Source organism: Carlito syrichta, unplaced genomic scaffold (assembly GCF_000164805.1).
Source record: "Carlito syrichta isolate Samal-C Ts95f unplaced genomic scaffold, Tarsius_syrichta-2.0.1 Scaffold169078, whole genome shotgun sequence".
Lineage (NCBI taxonomy): Eukaryota > Metazoa > Chordata > Mammalia > Primates > Tarsiidae > Carlito > Carlito syrichta.
Window position 1 is genome coordinate 1,234,465 of NW_007113174.1, and position 17,723 is coordinate 1,252,187.

At 37.6% G+C, this 17,723-nt stretch overlaps 1 protein-coding gene across 1 annotated transcript in view; it reads left to right on the forward strand.

Annotated features, from left to right (window-relative positions):
* BMPER (BMP binding endothelial regulator) overlaps nt 1–17,723 on the forward strand; it is a 252,149-nt gene that overhangs the window by 232,549 nt on the left and 1,877 nt on the right. Inside the window, exon 14 of the mRNA XM_008051201.1 lies at nt 5,247–5,377. Coding sequence (XP_008049392.1) covers nt 5,247–5,377 — 131 coding nt within the window. The remainder of the gene's footprint in view (nt 1–5,246; nt 5,378–17,723) is intronic.

The window sequence follows — 17,723 nt, forward strand, 5'->3', positions numbered from 1 at the left end:
AAAGCTCAGGGTAATGCAACTTATGTATTCCCACTGGAGCAATAGGCAGCTGTGTTTCCTGACCCATTCACCATCAAATGGAACATAATTGTGACAGAATAATGTCATGAAAGCAGAGATACCAAAGCCATAAATCTCTGTCACTACTGAAGTGATAAAATTCTGCCACTTATTCTATAAAGTGAATATAAATGTACACTATTGGTGCATACTGATTAAGGAAAAGACAATAATCAGCCATAAAAACATAAAAATTCAATTCCACTGTGTCATAAATTAGATTTTTCTCATCCTAAATTATTAAGTGTGATAAATACAAATTAAACAGTTGAATAACAATAGTTTTACCCCTCCCTAAAATTTGAAGTGCATTTGAAGATGCTTTTATTTTTCTTTTAATAAATTCCTTTGTAACCAGCAGAAGCATGTATAATTATTCCATTATCTGTTTCATCCACAGCATCAGTAGACCAATGAAATGGAAGTGTGTTTGTAACACAGAGTGAATCAAATCAAAGCCTATATCTGGAGACCACTAATGCATAGATTGGGAAAAATTTAGCTGGAGAAACATTTAATAACTAAGACCCTTAAATAGAAGCTCTGATTTTCTCCCATTCTTTATTCTTTATTTTCCTGCTATTATTTCTAAATTCTGATTTTAATGTATTCTGTTATTCTCTTTTGTTGTTTTAAAAGTCAATTGTGCTATTTATCTTTTTTTTTTAGAAAAATGACATGTGTTCATTGTAGAAAATATAGATAAGAAAATTAAAGGGACCCACAATTCCATCACCCTGAGCTGACCCTTATGAATATTTGGGTATTCATAAGTTTTCAGTACTTCTTGTTTTCAGTGTGTGATTACACAATATTGAAACACAGTTTTTTTACCCTGTTTTTTTCAGATAATTCCTCCTGAACATTTGCCCAAATTTTAAAATGTAGTTCCAAAATATCATTGTAGTAGCTGTAGATTTTTTCATTCTAGAAGTCATCTAAATTTATTTAACTGAGCTCATAGTGTAGGCAATTTAGTTTATTTACTTTTTTCTTTAAAAAAAAATTTTAATAGCATTGTGATGAAAATTCTTATATTTGAAATCTTTGTCCACATGTATTACTACTTCCTTAAGTGTAAAATTTCAAAGGATAAAAACTTTCTTTGAGCTATTCATAAATATTGCCAAGTTGTTCTCTAGAAAGATCTTCTAATGTAGTTACTATGAATATGGATTTTTAGATGAGAAAAAAAAACTGAGATGTAGTTTTGGGTTTGCCATCTTTGGTGTGTCATCAGCCATATGATCTTGGGCAAGTTACTTAAATTCTGCAAGGTTCAGTTTCCTTATCTGTTAAGTGGGACGATAATAATACCTGTCTTATTTCCCATTGCTGTGAAATGCTTCATGTAGCAACATGCTCAACGTAAAAGCTGACGGTTTTTCTATTCTGCCAGCGGAGTGTGGGAATAGCTATTATTTTTCCCATAAGCCATGGGCACTATTTTTTGTAAAAATAATCAACTTGGTAAGTGAAAGACATTTTAGAATTTTAACAACTGTGACAAAACACATCTTGCAAGTCCTTAAAATATGTAAAATATGTCACATAAAGAACTGCCTTTGACAAACATTTTTCTCACAAATTTTGTCCCTTATGAGTGGATACTCATATATTTTAAAAATCTCAAATCTTTCTTAGTTTCACAGCGAAGATATATTGTTGATTGTATCTGTGGTGACAGAAGGGTCTGATGGTGAGTGCTGTATATGTATGTAGTGATTATTAAATATGTACTCAAAATATTTTCTCTCAGCAATCTCAATGAATTGGATTGAGTTGTTTATAATTTATTTTAAATTGTATAAATAGCTTCTTAAGACACAAGTAGAAATCAAGAGAAAGGAAGGAAAAACATTCACTAACAATCCCTTTATGCAAACAAATTAAATTTTATTTGTTTATTTTCCATGCAATTTTACAGAATTATAATAGTTGTTCTTTCAAATTGGCAGACATATTTTGCCACACTAAGACTAGACTTTTTCCATATGAGTGCCGTCGTTTTTCCAGGTCCATTAGATACCATTCCTTTCACATCCCAACAGTACAAACTCAGTATCCAGAAGGAGACCCATCCCCTGAACCAGAAGAAAGGGTAGTGGCCAAATTCTACTGTAGAAGTGAGGTAGGAATGAGATGAGAGGTTAGAATCTAGAACAACCAAAAATGTCACTGTGAAGTCTAAGCATGAATATGATGGATGTGGGTGATTCTGAAATGGAAATTGAAACAACAAAGGAAATTGTGTTGATGAGGGTTCCTATGTGGACACTTAGAGGCCATTTAAGGACAAACTTTATCTGGCTTTTCTTTGGAAGTCCAGAGGCTCTACCCAGTGTACTCTAGAGGTTCTACCCAAACAGAACTGTGTGCTTAGTGCCTGAATGCATTTTCTAGTGAACGTGATTTCACAGGATTTCTATAATTAAAGTGGGAGAACATATTAAGGGATACAGTCTTGATTATTACAGAGAGGAAAAAGATTAGTTTTTCTGTCCTGTTATTGTGTCTTAAGTATCACTCATCAAATAATCTCTCAGTTGATGGCATGGAAGGGGGCTCTTTGGTTTCAGATCTGCTCCCTGCTAGTTCCTATTTCCCAAATTTGTGCCCTGGGTGTTGGGCTATAGTAACCTTGTGGGTTCACCTTGGGTCTATTGATCCTTGAATATGGCTTTTGTTGTTGAATTCTTGTTCAGAGCAGACAGTGTATCAGCTCCTATCCAGTGCTGGCTGACAGTTCTCTACAATCAGGTGCGTCTAGCTCTCACACAAAGAGAAAATGACATTGTTAACATCAGATGGTCATATCTGGATCACTTTAATTAATTAATTAATTAATTAATTAATTTTGAAGCATCACTTTTCAAGATCATCTGTGCAGCTTGCACTCTTGAATATTATTTTTTTGTTTTTAGTTTCAAATTAGTTTCTGTGAAGAAGAAAGTTTACTGAACAAGGGTATGAAAAATATGGCAGTTTTAGTTTCATTAATCTTGGGGACCTCTTGCATAAATGTTAACTCAAAATTGTTAGGCAATACATTTGCTGAAAGATGATGATGAGAATTGTTTTATGGTATAATAAAAAGAGCACTACTTTCAAAGTTAGAAGATGTAATTTAATGTGGTCTTTTGCCACTTACAAGTGCTGACTTTGGGTCCATGTTGTCATTTGTAAAATGACCCCTTCATTTATAAAATAAGAGACTGTACTGTGCCTTGTTTACTATCCAGTGGCAGACTGCATATGATAGCACTTTGTAAACTGTAGTATTATATACTAATGTAAGGTCATTATTATGTCTTTGCTGTCAACATGTTTGAAATTTGTTAATTTGCAGTTAAACACATTTCAGTTCAATTTATGTCCTGGTTCATCATTTCCACATTTAAATTTAAACTACGGTCTAAATTAGGAGCCTAGAATGTTTGTTTTATTTGGAATGTGTCTCCTTACATTCCAAAGAATGAAAATTCAATATTCCTTAAAATATTTTCATGTTATTTTATTTTTTATTTTAGGAGTACAAATGGTTTTTGGTTACTTTGTAGAGTGTTGACGAAGTCTGTGCTTTAAGTGTACCAGTCACCCCACTAGTACATGTTGTACCCGGTAGATGATTTTTTTTTATCCCTTACTCCCTTCACACCCTCCTCCTTCTGAGTCTCCAATGTCCATTACAGCTTTCTATATGACTTTGTAGATCCTTCACTTAGCTCCCACTTATAAGTGAGAACATGCAGTATTTGGTTTTTGTTCCTGTGTTACTTCACTTAGGATGATGATCTCTAATTCCATCCATGTTGCTGCAAAAAATATAATTTCATACTTTTTTATTGCTGAATAATATTGCATGGTATGTGTGAGTGTGTGTGTGTGTGTGTGTGTGTGTGTGTGTGTGTGTGTGTGTGTGTAACATTTTCGTTATCCACTGATCAGTTGATAGGCATTTAGGTTGAGTCCACATCTTTGCAATTGTGAATTGTGCAGCAATAAACATGCAAGTACAGAGTTGTTCTTTGTATAACAACCTCTTTTCCTTTTGTTAGATACCAATTGCTGTTATTGCTGGATCAAATGGTAGATCCTACTTTTAATTCTTTGAGAAATTTACATACTGATTTCCTAGAGGTTTGTACTAATTTACACTCTTACCAAGGGTGTATAAGTGTTCCTTTTTCTCTGCATCAGTGCCAACATCTTTTTTTAAATTTTTGTTTTTTAATAATGGTCAATCTTACTGGTATAAGATGGTATCTCATTTTGGTTTTAATTTGTGTTTCCCTGATGATGAGTGAGGTTGAGCATTTTTTCATGTACTTTTTGGTCACGTGTATATCTTTGTTTGAGAGAAGTTTGTTCATGTTGTTTGTCCACTTTTTAATGGGGATATTTACTTTTCTCTTGCTGATTTGTTTGAGTTTTTTGTAGATTTTAGATATTAGTCTTTTGTTAGTTGCATAGTTTATGAATATTTTCTCCTATTCTGTAGGTTGCCTGTATACCCTGTTGATTATTTCTTTTGCTGTGCATAAGTTTTTGAGTTTAATTAAGTCCCACTTGTTTATTTTGTTTTGTTGCATTTGAAAAGACAAAGTTCTTATGACACTTAAAAAGTGAATTATAGTAATATATCTTCATAAGGCCCTAGGATTTTATGCTTTCATCATGTTGGTAACTATTTTTGGTTATATTGCAGTAAAACTCATTATTTTTATTTCAGTGCTTAATCACAAAATGACGCACCTTGAATGATGGTTATATTCAAGTGGGGTAGCCATTAAGTACACGTGGCTTTTTGCATCTAAGTTAATTAAAATAGAAGTAAATGAGAAACTTGGTTCTCAGGTGCACTAGCTACATTCTAAATGCTCATAGCCACATATAAATTGTGGAGTATCTCTGGACAGTGAAGATGATAGATTATTTCTATCATTACAGCAAGTTCTATTGGGTAGTCCCACTCTAGAAAAAAGGAAATCTAATATAACTTTGTGTTGAGGCATCCAGCATTTAGGTTTCATGCAGAATTCTTATACCATTTTTTTCCAACTTAAAATAACAAATTTTAATGGTCAGTCAGTCTTCCCCATCTACCTACTCTATCCTTTCTGAAGTTAATCTCAAATGTTTGATGATTTATTTTTAAATGTTTTGTCTTTTTATGGTTCCCCTAGGTCCTGTGTGACAGACATGTGTGAATGTCCAGTCCATAAAAACTGCTACTGTGAGTCATTTCTGGCATATACTCGGGCCTGCCAGAGAGAGGGCCTCAAAGTCCACTGGGAGCCTCAGCAGAATTGCGCGGGTAAGAAAATCCTGGTGGATCTACCCATCGGCAGTTTACTACAATGCCCAAGATGGCAATGGAGGAGATTTTTTTGGATATTGACATGAATGACCATGTCCCTTTTTGCCAAAGGAAAATTCCATTGGTGGCACAACTGAATTGCCACTTGGTAAAACACTAGGTCTTCCCACTAGGCAAGGTAGGCAACACTTAAAAGAAATGCTTTGTGACTAGCACATTTAAACAATTTAAGGGTTTCCACCGTTGCAAATACTCTCAACCTCAAGTTACCAGCTGGATATACTTAGCTCATGGACAGTCATAACTGTGGCTTAGGTTATGTGTGGAGCAAGGGATATTCTGGACAATTACAGTCATTTAAGGTCTTCAGGATAAACATGATAAATTTTTTAGAGATTGTTATGCAAACTCTAACAGAGTGTTCTTTTCCCTCTGAGAGATAGGTTTATATAATAGTTGTTATTAGCTCTTTGGCTTCAGGCAAGTTAATTAGCTTATTTGATATCTGTAAAATGGATTCCTTTGTTTGTCCAAGACATATTTATTACAAAGTGGCTAAGGACTTTTTTTTAAAGCATTGTGCTAGACACTGTGAGTACTTTGATGACTGTAAGAGATGTAACCCCTGTCACTGTGGTGCTGACAGTCTAGTGGGAGTACAAGACAAAAAAAATAACGGTACAATAAATCCTTAAACATTATGGTAAGTATGAAGAAACAAACAAGGCAGAGCAAACAAATGAAGAAGGGGTAGGCTGCTACTTGGGGCAAAGAGGGAGGGCTTCTTTGTGGAGGTAATATTTCAGGATTGAAGGGAGTCAGGGCAAGCATCCTATGCAGAGGAAAAAAAAGCAGCATGCTCTCAAAGTGGAAGGGAGCCAGTCTGGCTTGAACCTGGTGGGCAAGGGAAAGAAGGGGTGCATAATAAGGGTGGGTAGGAGAAGGAGCTGAATCATGCAGGACTTGGAAAGCAGTCTATCTTTATTCCAAGAGAAGTGAAAGCCACTGATGGGTTTAAGCAAGCCTCTTCCTGCTTTCCAAAGATAACCCTGGCTACTATGTCGAGAATAGATTGGAAGGGGTCATGATCAAAAGCAGGTGACCAGGCAGGAGGCTGTTGTGATAGTCCTGGTGAAAACCTGTTAGTAGTTTGGGTTAAGATGGTGGTGGTGTATGTGGAGAGAATGGGAGAGATTCTAGCTTTGGGAATTTTGGAATTTTACAAATTAGTGAAGTCATCTGGGTATACGTATGCTGTACAGAGTTACAAGTGTTAGTGATATGTGCATGAAGCATCTAAAATTGTCCAACTCAGAACCTCCAACTGAGCAGAGAATGTCCATACTCAGTAAAAGATTGCTGATGCTGTTATTTAGATTTAAAGGTGAAATGACATTATTTGATACCTAGTTCAAGGACTGGTAAATCTTTATCTGTAAAAGTTTGCCTGGGATAAAGAGACTGGGATTTGCAGCATGCTATACTAGTTCCAACAGCTTTAGCTCAGATCTTAGAAAATAAGGCAGTTCATGCCATTGCTACCTTCAGAATGTCTACATTGGTGGAAGACAGCAGTGGTCTGGTTATCTGGCTAAAAAGGTATCAAGAAGAATTGTTGGCCAAGCATGGTGACTCATTCCTGTAATCCCAGCACTTTGGGAAGCCAAGGTGGGAAGATTGCTTGAGTCCAGGAGTTGGAGACCAGCCTGGGCAGCATAGCGAGACCTCATCTCTACAAAAAAGTCAAAAAAATTATACATGATGGAATACTACGGAGCCATAAAAAAGAACAAAATCATGACCTTCACAGCAACCTGGATGGAACTAGAGTTTATACTACTGAGTGATCTCTCACAGAAACAAAGATCTGAGTATCACATGTTCTTACTCATAAGTGGAACATCTTACTCATAAGTGGAACATAGTATTACATCTATTGTAATACTATAATAAAAGGATCGACAGTGGTGGGAATCTATGGGGGGGCAGGGAGAGGAAGGGAGGTGGGATTAATGGTAGCCAATATCTGTCTGGGAACAGGGGGACACCCCTTATCAACAAGGGTGCCTGAACAATGCATATTTGTATACCTAACCCTTAACTGTACCCCACAATTTTAAAATAAAAAATATGTTTAAAAAAAATTAGCCAGGCATGGTGGTGCTTGCTTGTAATCCCAGTCTCTCATGAGGCTGAGGTGGGAGGACCACCTGAGCCCAGAAGATTAAAGCTATGGAGAACCATGATCGTGCCAATGCACTCCAGCCTGTCTGGAGGTGTTTGTTGATGATTTATTTTTAAATGTTTTCTCTTTCTACAGTTCCCATAGGTCCTGTGTGATGGAAAAAAAAAAAGAAAGAAAGAAAAAAGAAAAAAAAAAGAATTGCCTTAAAGCTGTGATTGCAATGCCCAGACCTTGTGTTCACTTAGACCAGTGAATCATAACCTGGCTGGATGTTGGAATCACTCTTGGAGCTAAAAATATAAACCAGAAACCTGTGTTTGGGCCCCATCCTCAGATATCCTGCTTCAATTGACCTTGTGTGTCTTTTAAAACTTCCCAGATGATTCTGACCTGCAGCTAGAGTTGAAACCACAGAGTTTTGGTTTGTGTGTGTTTACTTGGGTGGTTTTGGGGGAGTAGAATATGGGTATTTGGGGGTTGCTATAATTTCCTCAGCTGCCCTTGGTGTAGTCACTAGTTTGTGTTTATTGAGAAGCTCCAAGGTCATCTGAATTTCCTCTGACTTCTATTTTGGTTTTGCTATCTCCCCTGCAAACTCAATTAAAATATTTATAATAATTCATTTCTCATAGCAAGAATGCTGCTCTGTCAATTCTGCCCTTATCGGGAGAATATTGATTTGATAAAAATAATTCACATTAAGTTGTGGCTGAGGCTGGTAAAAGGTGAGGCAAATGGCCAACCTCTAAATGAATGCATCAGCACTGGGTAGAATATGTGAGGGCAATGTTTTTGAGGGATTGGATCCTTTCAGCCATCTTAAATGCTTCCAGCTTCCTTTCTTTATTTTGAGTCTGCCTTCCCTTGGATCTACCAAAAAGTGAATACAGTAAATGGAGTCAAGCACTCATCCATCCATCCATCCATCCATCCATCCATCCATCCATCCATCCATCCTAGTATACTGCAAGGCTCAGCAGAATTCTATTAATTTTATTAACTGTGGTGGTACTGTGGTTGGGAGCATATTAGATACAGGATATATGAACCCTTTCTTCCCAGCCCAGAGCTATACTTAGCACCATCTCAGTGCACACACTGCATTTGAGGACTATACATTTCCCGTCAGCATCATTGTTTCAGGATCTGAGTCTCTGAAGCTGAAATGACTTTTCTAATGGAAAGGGAATATACCTCCTGAAAGGTTCCATTTACCTCTTAAAATTAGTGGATCCATCTGGGTGAAGTATAACTCCATCAGGGTGCAGCTGGAGGGGAATGTTTTATACACATATACACACATACATATACTCTCTCTCTTTTACAGCATGGACTACCAAAGATTGACAGTTGGTAAATGGAGCAATACATTTACAGAGGCATGTAGCTTCATTTCAGATTCATCTAGAATATTGAAAACTGTAAGAGTATTCTTTACTTGTTTTTAGCTCCCCGGTCCTTTGACTCGTGATAGCACTTACGGCCGAGAAGAGAAATAAGACAGAGAAGAGAAATCTAACAGAGGAAAAATCTTAGAAGTTGCACAAATAAGAAAATAGCCAGGGAAGAAACTCTGAATGAACCAGTCTGTGTCACATTTCAAAGCCTAGCTTGCATTTTAAGAGTCATAACTACTGACACAGTATGTACCCACTAACAGTAGCAAGAAGGGCTAATAGAACTCTAATTTAGCATGAGAATTACCAAATAGCATGTAATATGCTATGGGCTATAAAGATGGTATATAGAAATTTAATAATAACCACTTATATTACTATTCACTATTTTTAAGTCCTTTCTTTTGCCGGGGACTAAATTAACATTTTATATCATATTTAATCTTATATAATGCTCATAATGATCTAGATGGCAACATTATGTTATCCACATTTTACTGGCAAGAACATTGAGGCTTAAAGTAGTTAATAACTTGCTAAAAGGAAGCTAGGAGTTGAACCTAGGTTAATTTGCATCATTGTCATCATCAACCCATCTTTAATCACTATGAGAACACAGAATCAAGAGCATTGTAGAAAAAAATTAATACATATTTATGTATTTATGCAAAGCATCAGCTCATTTTTTTTTCTTTTTAGTCAGAGGCTCACTCTGTCACCCGGGCTGGAGTGCAGTGTCCTGCTCATGGCTACTTTAGCCTTGACCTGCTGAGCTCAGGTGATCCTTCTACTTCAGCCTTTCAAGTAGCTGAAACTAGAAGCATGCACCACCACATCAGGCTGATATTTTGATATTTGGTAGAGACAAAGTCTCACCAAGTTGCCTACGCTGGTCTCAAACCCCTGAGCTCAGGCAATTCTCTCACCTCTACCTCCCAAAGTGCTGGGATTACAGGCATGAGCCACCCCTGGCAGAATCAACTAATTCATCCAAATATTTGTTACCTAGGTCTTCATTAACCTTAGTGACTTTACAATTTCTGTTTGTTCCCTATCACTAGTAGCTGTTACTTTGTACCTTCTGACTGTAAATTTGTTGTGATCTTGGCAGTTGTATTTTGCATTGCCATCCATAGCAGAATGTCTGCCACCTGCCTGTAACTGACACTAATTGTCACTGCAAATTCAGTTATACATTTTGGAAATTGAAAAGGTCTGGGAAAGCAGGTGTTCATATCTTTCTCCAGCACAATGGATAGTTGGCTGAGTGATGTGAGCAGTTTTCTCTCTTGTTTGGCTCTACAAACCCCAGATGAGTCTTGCTCCCTCCCTGCAGCAAATCTGCTCTAATGGTATATATTGAACTTTTCCTTGGCTGACTGGATGCCTCCTGTAAAAGTTCAAGAGATAAAGTCAGATCCCAGAAGGGGGACATAGAGACTTCTGAGTTCTAGATAGCACGGAGCATGCATATTGAATGTATTGATAAAGCCAACATGCAATGCCTTTATGTATTACCTATAGCTGTTTGCATCCTTGAGAATAAGTACATTCTAACCCTAATGACTTTGAAAATTTTTTTTGTTAAAGCTGTTTAACCAAATGATTTGTCTTTCAGTGCATGTGTGCATATCAAATCATATTTATGTTACAAAAATTATCTTTTGCCTTTTATAAGTTTGAAAAATACAGTTTGATTCACAGAGAGTAAATGAGGGCTCGAGTCACTATGAACTTTCCAGGGTCATCTAAAAGTTGTGCCAAATTGAAGGCAAGTCTGATGATTTCACTCTGAAGCTTAAAATCCTTCCAAGATCTCTCTTTGCCAAGGTTTGTGAGGTCATTTGTGGTCTCTGGCCCCTGTCTACTTCTTTGCCTTTATCACTTCTTAATCTCCCTCCTCAGATTCCATGCTTCAAACCCACCAAACCAAGGAGGCACCCTTCTTGATTAAGCCAGAGTACCTTGCTGTTGCCCACATATCCATCTTTGTTACTGCACTCTTCTTGCCTAGGAAGCTCTTCTTGTCATTGTCTGTCTGACAAGTTTCTACTAACATTTTAAGACTGAAGTGGGATCTATTTTCTGAAGTCTTCCTTGATTCCTACCCAAATTTCAGTGTTGAGTCAATGTCTCTCTCTTTTACTCTTCCAAGGTACTTTGTTCTTACTGTTTGACATGGTACATCTTACATTTTATTAAGGATCTTAATAGTCAGAGAACCAAATAAAAAGCACAATCCCATTCACAATACCCCCCCCCCACCAATGTAATACCTTGGTATCTTCCTAACCAGAGAAGTAAAAGACCTTTACAATGAAAACTACGAAACACTGCTCAAAGAAATCAAAGAAGACACAAACAAATGGAAAAATATTCCATGCTCATGGATTGGAAGAATCAACATTGTTAAGACGTCCAGCTTACCCAAGGTAATCTACATATTAAACCCAATACCCATTAAATTATCAACATCTTTCTCATACCTGGAAATGACAATACAGAAACTCATATAGAAACATAAATGACCATGAATAGCCAAAACAATCTTCAGCAGAAGAAACAAAGTGGGATTTATCATACTTCCAGACTTTAAACTTTATTATAAGGCTACAACAATCAAAACAGCTTGGTATTGGTACAAGAACAGACATACAGACCAATGGAGCAGGATAGAGATTCCAGAAGCGAAACCTCAATTTCTCAACCAACTCATCTTCGACAAAGCCTCCCCGAACAACTGCTGGGGAAAGGAAAACCTATTCAGTAAATGGAGCTGGGAAAACTGACCACATGAAGAAGATTGAAATAGGACCCCTGCCTGTCACCATACACAGAAATCAACTCTAAATGGATCAAAGACCTAAACGTAAAACCTCAAACTATAAGAATCTTAGAAAACACAGGAGACGCCCTTAAGGAAATTGGAATAGGAAACCAATTCCTGATCAAAACCCCAAATGCCCATGCCGTAAGAGATCAGATAGACAAGTGGGACCTAATCAAACTGAAAAACTTCTGCAAAGCAAAAGAAACCATCAAGAGAACAGGGACACAGCCCACAGAATGGGAAAATGTATTTGCCAACTGTACATCTGCAAAGGCCTAACATCCAGGATCTACAAGTAATCAAAGACACCGACAGAAAAAAAGCAAACAGCCCCATTAAAAAATGGACAAAAGATATGAATAGATACTTCTCAAAAGAAGACATACAAGCAGCCAACAGATTCATGAAAAAATGCTCAGCCTCATTAATCATCAAAGAAATGCAAATTAATCCACACTAAGATAGCACCTAACTCCAGTCAGGATGGCTATCATCAATAACTCAAAAAACGACAGATGCTAAAGAGGATGCGGGGAAAAGGGAATGCTTCTACACTGTTGGTGGGAATGTAAACTAGTACAACCTCTGTGGAAAACAGTGTGGCAATTCCTAAAAAATCTAAAAATTGACCTTCCACATGACCCAGCAATCCCCCTTCTGAGAATATACCTGGAGGAACTCAAATTATTCTGTAAAAAAATACCTGAACATGCATGTTTATTGCAGCATTATTCACAATAACAAAAACATGAAACCAACCATGCTGCCCATTGAAAATGGACTGGATAAAAAAAATGTGGTACATATGCAGGATGGAATATTATGTAGTCACGAAGAAGGGCAAAATTATGGACTTCGCAGCAACATGGATGGATTTAGAGTCTATAATACTCAGTGTTATATCTCAGAAATAAAGAACTGAGTACCACATGCTCTCACTCATAAGTGGACCCTGAACATTTATCATAATACTATAACAAAAGGATTGACAGTAGCAGGAAACTGCCTAAGGGGTGGGCACATAACAACAATAAGTGTACCTGATGTTAAACTAGGCGAAGTGGGGACCAAAGGGAGACCCAAACTTTACCTGTACAATGACCACTTGTATATCTAATCCTGAATTTTTTTAGGGTGAGTTGTATAATTAATCCACATCTTTAAAATAATAAAAAAAATCTGTTTTCATGTCATCTTTACCTATTTGGTTGTAAGCCCAGCCTCCTACCACTGGAGACCAGAGATGATGTATGATCATTTTTGATTCCCCAGGCCCAAGAGCACACCTGGCACATAGTAGGTACTCATAGGTGTTTATTGATTCAATTTGAATTGAAATTAAGATTATATTTATATTATGAAGGAGAACACTAGAGAGAAAGTTATTTCTTTTTCCTCTAGTAGTTCTGCATTTTCTACAGTCTATTTTCTACCTGTAGACTGTGAGGGGCACACCAGTTCTTAAGAGTCAAAAGGTAAGATGTCACAGAAGAAGTTGAAGAATTGAGGGATCAGAGAGAGGAGAAGTTCATGGCTATAAGAGAGTCAAGGAAAAAGAACGAACGTGGTGGGAAAGAGGAAATTCTGCTAAGAAGTTTTCATAATAGCAGGAATCCTTGCCAGATTTGAAGGGGAGCAAAGCCTCTGGAGATAGGGTGAGCTGAAAGAGACATTCTGGAAACAACAGTATGGAAAATGAACTCAAGACCAGTCAAATGGAATCCATGCTGGGAAATGGGATGATGGATTGAATGTCATTAGGATGAAATCATCATCAAATAGGCACTTATTGAACTGCTCCTCTGTGCTTGACCCTGGGCCAGAAACTTGGGTTATGGATGATAAGGATTCTGCCCTCAGGAACCCAGGCATCAGGGGTTCACTCTCTTCAACTGGAGATGCTTATCATAGTGACCTTTAGAATAGTTTTTAAAATTGACAGCTACCCAGGCTCCACTGTAGATTCAGAGCAAAATCTTTAGGAATGGGACTGACAAATAAATATCTTTTAAAAGAGCCTCAGGGGACTCTTAAGAGAATCTCTGATTAAGAACTACAGCTGTACTGTAATTTGGGAATTAAAACAAGCAAATAACTATAATGTGAAAAGTATTCTGGGATAGAAAAGAGGAAAGGGCATGCTGGGGATATCCAGGAACCTACATGAAGGAGGTGACATTTGAATTAAGATAAAAAATGATTATATTGGGCAGAGAATCAGAGCTAATAATAATAGATTTCAGAGGTTTATGACTGAAAGAGATAAAACTGTAGTAATTGAGGAAATAGAGACAGATAAGAGAAACCAATGTCAGGGGAAGAGTATAAGAGGTAATTTGAATATTTAGTGCCAGAAAGTAGGCAGAGAAACTAGCAAGAGAGAGAGGGAGGGAGAGAGAGCAAGCGAGATATCTCAAGGAGTCAGCAGAAGAGCCAAGAGAGTTCAGTGTCATAAGATAAAATGGATAAAATGATCAGATATTTTGCAGAATGATCTTGAGAGTTGCCAAAATGTCAGTGGAGATGATTATTAGTGAAAACTTTGGGGAGAAGCACTTCAGTCTAGCAAAGGTGAGGAAGATGAGTTGTCAATGTTAATGAATTGCAGAAGAATAGGGTAAAATGAGTGCAAATTCTTCCATGAAGATGAAGGTGAAAGGAAGAAGAAAATAAGTCTGGTGGCTTAGGGAATTTTTTTTTTTAACAGAGAGGAAGAAATTAATGTGCAAGAAGAAGGACACATAGTAGGGCAAGTTCCTGGAGGAGATGTGGCAAAAACCAGGAATGGCAAAAACAGGGTGGGTGCAAATGAGGAAGAGAACAGCAGGGGTGACTTAGGGTGCCCCTGCAGATGCCCTAAACCCAGCACTCAAGGAGCATGAGTGCCTCTGGCTGGGGGAAGTGCTTCAGTGAGGTCTGGGGTAGAAGATGATGGGAAACAGTAGGAGCTCCATTATGCACCTACTTTCACTTTGGAAATAGATTCCCTCTCTTGCTAAAATGGAATGAGTCTCTGCAGTGACTGAAGCATGAATGCCAGGGCTGTTTGCAGGACCACAATGCATTCCTAGTTGCTCATTAGAAGCACCCATGCAGGGCTGGGGGTGAAGGATTTGTTAATTGCTAATATCATGGTCCCGCCTTTAGAAAGTTAGAATTTAATTGGTCTGGGGTGGACCCCAGGAAATTTCCTAGGTAATTCTAACTTCCAGCTATGTCCATCATAAGTCTACAGAGCATAACAACACATGGACACAGTTATTGTGTGTGAATATGGTATTCAGCTAGGACAGGGGTCCCCAACCCCAAGACCACAGATCGGTACTGGTTCATGGCCTGTTAGGAACTGGACTGGATAGCAAGAGATAAGTAGTAGGCCACCCAGCAAAGCTTCATCTATATTTACAGCTGCTCCCCATTGCTCACATTACTGCCTGAGCTCCGCCTCCTATCAGATCAGCAGCAGCATTAAATTCTCATAGGATCTAGGTTGCACACTCCTTATGAGAATCTACCGCCCTAAGATCTGAGGTGGAACTGAGGTGGTGCTGCTAGCACTGGGGAACAGCTGCAAATACAGATTAACATTAGCAGTGAAGTTTGACTGCGTAGAGATCATAATAAATCAATTCCTTGCAGACTCACATCAAAGCCCTATCAGTGAGTGGCAATGAGTTGATGTACTTCAATTGTACAGCTGCATGTAGTGGCAGGCTTTAAGTCAGAATCTGACACTTATTTTGGTCAGTACATGGAGCGCCCATTATTTTATTTACTACTTTCATCCGTGCTTCTTATTTTTTTATGGTGAGTTGTATAATTATTTCATTATATATTACAATGTAATAATGGTAGAAATAAAGTACACAATAAATGTTATGTCTTGAATCATTCCATAACCATCCCCTCCCCACACCTCCCCACCATGGTCTGTGGAAAAGTTGTCTTTCATGAAACTAGTCCCTAGTGCCAAAAAGGTTGGGGACTGCCGAACTAGGATTTTCCAAATCATTAGGTGTGTACAGCATATAGGGTATTTTGTTAGTCATTGAGAAGACAAAAAACGATAACTTTGAAGGAACCAGTGAAAATCAAAAGCTTAACAGAGAAACATAAGTTTTGAGAGATCGAAAGGAAAAGTTATGTCAATCCATCCACTAGCTCATCCATGTACTCATTCATTCAATCTCCCTATAGTCTTCTGAGAACCTACATGTTAAATACCATGCTACTGCTGAAAGTAAAGGAACATGGGAAAGGTGGGAGATAAGATTGGGTTTGATGAAAAGAGTGGAAGATGGAGTGAATGGTAGTGATAGTCACCAAGCTAGATAAAGGTACTAGGTCAAGGTGCTGGTGTCCACATTCTCGAGGGAGTCCGCTGATGTCATCCATAGAGTGCAGCATGAACACAGAGCAGAGAACAGGGTAAAGAAAGGCAGAAAATGAACCCAGAGGGGCAAATGGAAAATGTCCAGAAATTATGTCTGTTTCATGACTCATTCATTTATTGAGCAAATATTTATTGCTGACTTCCATACCTACTGTCCTCTATGTGCCAGAAAATGTGTCGGGTGCTAGAGATGCTGTGGGAGATCAGAGGAAAACTCTGTTCTTAGGGAACTTACTTTCTAGTGTCAGAAGACAGAGTACATATGGTACAATGTCTGATAGTGATATGGTAAAGAAGGAAAAAATAGGGAGAAGAGGTAGTGAAAGTACATTTGGAATAGAAAGTGAAGAAGGTGAGAAGACACTTAAAAGGATGAGAAAGTGAGCCGGGCACAAGAATCAGTAAGGTTACATTTGATCCATCAATATAATTGATTAGTAATTAGCTACTACTGACTCGTTCCTCTGTTGGTGTGTCAGACAGATGACAATGTCACTTATCCCTACCCCCAAAGCATCTTGTACAGGGCCTTTGTTTAGAGCCGGTGGCTAGCTTTAGTCAATAGTTTAGTCAACAATTGGGACAGGGATAAATAAATATGCCAGTGCTTAATACATACAGAAAAAATGTTAATTATAGAGCCAAATATTTTAAGGTTGGTTCCATTTAGATGTTTCTCAAGTGTCTATGTTTCATATAGCTCAGTTTTCTAATAATAAGAATGACGTTGTGAGAGGTCATTGAACACTCTCTGGACAGGATACCTCTCTTCCCATTTGTTTTTAACCAGTATAATGGGTGTTTATTTTATGGTTCTTATTAACTTACTGTTAGTTCAATATAGTCAAACACCAACATTCTGTGGTAACTCTGAATATATAATTTGCAAGACTCAAAGTATGTCCCGTGTGCTTGAAAACCAGTTTTATTTTTAGGTTTTACCACACGATTCTCCTCCAGATATTATCCTGCAAACAGCATAAACAACAGTAGCAGCGCTTAAGCTGATGGTGATCTTCCATTGTTCTTACTTTTGTTTGAAGCAACTTTGAATGAAGATTGGATTGAATATTGGCATTCGTGGAGAGTCCCTGTTCTAAGTTCCTAAATATGTCAACCTTCCTACTTATGAGAAAGAAGAGTAGCCTCTTTGATTGTCACTGGAAGTAACTCGGATGGAAAAGTCTGTGTGTCATAAAACTTCCAGAATGTTTGCATTATTTTTTGTGACAAACCTAGTCATGAATTTTCAGGACTTCTCAGAATATTGTCAAAATCACTTTAACTCTAAGTCAACAAAGATAGTAAATTGACCGTGATGTGGCAGCATCATCATTTTTATATTTTCTGGCCCAGCCAGCCACTGCCATCCCTATAGTCACACATCTGATTTTTCTGTGTTTGACTCTATCTCTTTCTTGCTCCAACTTGCCTCAAATTGATTAACTTAACACATGATTACGTTGATTAAAATATGTCACACATTTCCAGTATCCTTGGTAGGTTTTTGTTTTTCTGTGTGTATAATTTTGTATATT